The sequence below is a fragment of the Lactuca serriola genome, chromosome 2, assembly GCF_051521515.1.
Source record: "Lactuca serriola cultivar US96UC23 chromosome 2, Lser_US96UC23_V15, whole genome shotgun sequence".
In the NCBI taxonomy this organism is placed as follows: domain Eukaryota; kingdom Viridiplantae; phylum Streptophyta; class Magnoliopsida; order Asterales; family Asteraceae; genus Lactuca; species Lactuca serriola.
This window is the reverse complement of record NC_136409.1, coordinates 167,031,983-167,036,847: the sequence shown is the minus strand read 5'-3', so window position 1 is coordinate 167,036,847 and position 4,865 is coordinate 167,031,983. Positions and strand designations below refer to the sequence as shown.

Here is a 4,865-nt window from a genome sequence, read left to right as displayed (position 1 = left end):
CTAATATTTGCTTTGAGTCTTTAAGCAACCAGAGAAAAGTTTTAGTTTAAGACCAAACATTCTAACAAATACCGTTATGAGGGGTATTGTGAAATTGAGAACTGTACTTGGCGTTTATATGCAAAACGCATTAATCCCACAAATGAATTTGAAATCAGGACTTTGAACAACATGTACACATGTTCCTCATTACAGATACACCCAAATCATAAGCACGCAAATAAAAAATTCATGGGTACTATATTGCATGAGATTATGGGAAAAACTCGTTCCAAGGTTTGGAGGCCTAATGAAATATCAAGGGATTTGAATGCTTTGCTGGAAATCAATGTAAGTTACAAACAAGCTTGGCGTGCAAAATAATATGCTATGGAACTGTTGTTGGGATCCTCTGAAGAATCTTTATCCAAACTTCCTATTTATTTTGACAATTAGAAGAGGCATAATCCCGGTACAGTGGCCTATATACAAACAGATTCTGAAGATTGTTTCGAGTGTTGTTTTTATGCCACTGGGAGCACGGTAAATACAAAAAACTTGTTGTTATTTAATATATAATTACTTGTAAAAAATGTAGAGTGTTTATGTGTTCGATTTTAATATATTGCAGATACGAGCGTTCAAACGTTTTTGTCGTAAAGTTATAATTATGGATGGTGCCCATTTGAAGAGTGATTTTAAGGGAACCATATTGCATGCAATAGCTACAGATGGGAACAACCAAATAGTGCCCCTTGCGCACGGAATATGCAAAAAAGAGAGTGGTCTTACGTGGACATGGTTTCTTGAAAAGTTGTATGAATGCGTTGGTGATTGTCAAGATTTGACGTTTGTAACTGATAGGGCCGATGCAATTCGGGTTAGTATTGAAAATGTTTTCCCACATGATCATCATGGTGTGTGTGCTTTTCATCTACTAGGAAACATAGTACACAGGTTTGGGAAAAATGATAAAACAAAAGTGTTGTTTTGGAGGCTTATAAGAGCTTACAAAAGAAATGTTTTTGAAGATTTGTTGTATAGATTTAGTTCTACTAGGCCGCAAGTAGTGGCGTATCTAAGTGAAATTCCACGTACTGAATGGACTAGAGCATATTCCCCGTTGAAACGGTACGATTACATGTCCTCAAACAGTACAGAGTCCATGAATGTTTTATCTGTAGATGCAAAGAAGATGCATATAATACCCCTTCTTAAGTTCTTCTGTTGTCTTTCACATTAATGGTGTAACAAGCATCGCATCGATGAAGGTATGACTTTAATTTGGACTTTAATTATGTCGAATAATAAGTTAATTATATATATATATATATATATATATATATATATATATCTTCTTTACAGGGAAACGTTCAACAGTGCTAACGGAGTGGGCTGAAAAAGTAGTTAGGAAAAATAAAGAGTGTACGACAGGATGGTCCGTTTCTTGTGTTTTAGATGCAATATGTAACATCCCAACTTTCAAGACCAAAAAGTTCATTTTTAACATAACGATTTATAAAAAAAAAAATTATAAGAAAACATCATTGAGTTACTTCTATTCATAAAACCATAGACACATGTCTCAAATCATATCATCAAAATAGTAGTAATGTCAGAGTACAATCCCATTGATCTTAAAATGTGAAATCATATGTGTGCGATCCGCTACTACCGTGCCAGCTCCTTCCCCTTCGATGAAGAGGTACCTGAAACAAAACTGAAAATTGTAAGCACAAAGCTTAGTGAGTTCCCCCATCATACCATATACCATACAACAAACATACTGTCAGGCATACCGGGGTGCCCGACCTACCCCCGCTAAGCATATTGGGGTGCTCAACCTACCCCTCGTCAGACATATCGGGGTGTCTAACCTACTCCTTCCGGTTTATCTCAACCAGGTCCGGGGACTATTTCACCCCATACTACTACATGATAACATAACATATTGGGGTGCTCAACCTACCCCTCGTCAGACATATCGGGGTGTCTAACCTACTCCTTCCGGTTTATCTCAACCAGGTCCGGGGACTATTTCACCCCATACTACTACATGATAACATAACATAATCATACCGTCAGGCATACCGGGGTGCCCGACCTACCCCTTTGGTCATGTGGCCGGATACGGGGACTATTCCCCCTACTTCCACTATGATATAATATCATACCATACTAGCACATAAAACATAACAAATAGTGGCAAACCTAGATAATTATCACAAAGTCAATCATCTAACAACAACTCCTACTAGTGGGTCGGCATTTTGGCCGTAGACCCATCGATACTGGATGGTAACTCACCTCAATGTTGTGAAGTGTCTGAACTGTCCTCGATGTCGGGATCAACTCTTCTAAACTCCTCAAACTCCTACACATAACAACCTTCCTTAATTACCATTACACACCCCTAACCCTAATCAAGGGTCAACTCAGGTCAATGGTCAAGGTCAACATCATAGTCAATGTCAACTTCTGGTTGACTAAACTCGTCGAGTTGGTCCACCAACTCGCCGAGTTCCATAACTCGGAGAATCTCAACTTCGCGATCTAACTCATCGAGTTGCCCTCCAACTCGCCGAGTTTCTCCTTATGACAGATTGGGACTTTCCATTTGAATTCGTCAAGTCCTTCCTTGGAATCGTCGAGTTCATCTTCATATCAGACGGGACATTGCCTTGAACTCACCGAGTTCATCCTTGAAATCGTTGAGTCCTTGATCTTCAAGTCCATATTCACATTCATCTTGTTCAGTCCCCTTCTAGACTCAGCCAGATTCCTCAGAAACCGAAAAGGTTGGGGAACCAATACCCGACTCGCCGAGTTCCATGGACAACTCGGCGAGTCCCCCAGAGTCCATGACCAAACTGTCGATTTTTGTTGAGCTCGTTGAATCCAAAGGGTAGATCTGGCCTCCTAGGGTCGATATAACACCTAAAGTCACGAATGTTACGTCCATGCATGGGTCTTCAAGCTCAAAAGACCCAAAAATGAAGTCTACAAGGTGCATGGGGCTCCCATGGCCATAAAGTTGGCACCTTTATGCCATAAGAACCCTCCAAGGTTCAAGATTTGAAATCATCACTCTACAATACACTCTAAACCCGAAAGTGACTTAGAAATACCCGAAAAATGACAAGATTCAAGCCCTAAAGAAGATCTAAAAAATGGGGAGTCAAGGTTGAAGCTTTTTACCTCTAATAAGCTAGAAATGCAACCAAGACTCTGGATCTACTGCCTTCTTCTTGAACCTCCAAGCCTTTTCTTCCGTCTCCAAGCTTCAAATCACAAAATAACACCAAAATAGCTCAGGAACACTCACAACTGATTAGGGTTTCGAGAATGGGGTCTAAGGGTGATGGAGGCTGGAGTGGAGGCCGCTTAAGGTGTTTAAATAGGGTGCAAACCCTCAAATTTAGGGTTTCATCCAGAAAGGTCTACTCGTCGAGTCGGGGCTTTCGACTCGGTGAGTAGACTCTTCCACCCACGTCCCAAAACTCACATCTACTCGATGAGTTGGGCCTCCAACTCGTCGAGTCCCAGAGTAAAAATGAAAAACTTAATTTAAAAAAAAATACATACCGGGAACCGAGCATTACAAATCTCCCCCACTTATTCTAGACTTCATCCTCGAAGTATACTGTTGCATCCGTGAAAAGCTCGCGGTAGTGCTCCCTCATCTCGTCCTCCGGCTACCAAGTCCATTTTGACCCCTTGCGGTGTTGCCACCACACTTTTACCAACTCCACCCTCTTGTTCCTCAGATCCTTTGACTTCCTGTCGAGGATAGCTACTGGTTGCTCAATGTAGTTTAGGCTGTCATCAACCTGGATATCCTCAAGGGGTACCACTGCTGAATCATCCACTAAGCACTTCCGCAATTGAGAAACACGGAAAGTGTTGTGGATCTGGCTGAGCTGTGTTGGAAGGTCTAACCGGTAAGCAACCCGACCCACCTGGGCCAAAACCCTAAACGAACCGATGTACCTGGGACCCAGCTTGCCCCATTTCCTGAACCGGATGACACCTTTCCAAGGTGACACCTTCAGACGTACCATGTCGCCCACCTGGAACTCCAAATCTGAACGCCTCTTGTCGGCGTAGCTCTTTTATCGACTCTGAGCAGTTTGGATCTTGCTCCGGACCTGCTGATTCCTATCAGTAGTCTTGAGTACCACCTCGGTACTCCCCATGACTCTCTGACCGACCTTGCCCCAACATATTGGGGTCTTACACTTCCTCCCATAGAGCATCTCAAAGGGAGGTCGGTCTATGCTGGCGTGGTAACTGTATTTATAAGAAAATTCCGCTAACAGAAGATACGTATCCCAACTGGCACCGAAGTCCAAAACACATGCACAAAGCATGTCCTCGAGAGTTTGAATCATCCTCTCACTCTGCCCGTCCGTCTGGGGGTGGAAAGTTGTGCTAAAATGGAGACGAGTACCCATATCGTCGTGAAACCACATCCAAAATCTAGAAGTATAACGGACATCTCGATCTGCCACCACCGAGACATGCACTCCATGTCGTGCCACTACCTCACGCACGTAAATATCGGCCAGCTTCTTGGCCGATATACTCTCCTGGATCGGGATAAAATGAGCACTCTTGGTCAACCGATCCACAATGACCCATATCAAATCAACTCCACGGGCGGTCCTGGGAAGCTTTTTAATGAAATCCATGGTGATACCTTCCCATTTCCACATGGGAACATCTAGTGGTTGCATCTTGCCATGTGGCCTCTGGTGCTCAGCCTTGACCTTCCTGCAGGTCAAGCACCGCTCTACATACTATGCTACATCCCGCTTCATGCTGGGCCACCAATAATCAGGGCGAAGATCCTAATACATCTTCGTTGCCCCAGGATGGGTAGAGAA

The 4,865-nt window shown here is 43.0% G+C and overlaps 1 protein-coding gene across 1 annotated transcript; it reads left to right on the top strand.

Moving 5' to 3' along the window:
* The first annotated feature begins 231 nt into the window (after positions 1-231).
* On the top strand, positions 232-1,222 carry LOC145089762 (uncharacterized). The gene is made up of 3 exons (XM_079028159.1): positions 232-330; positions 436-522; positions 611-1,222. Exons 1-3 carry the CDS (start codon positions 232-234, stop codon positions 1,220-1,222), a joined length of 798 nt encoding a protein of 265 aa, XP_078884285.1.
* The last annotated feature ends 3,643 nt before the right edge of the window (positions 1,223-4,865 follow it).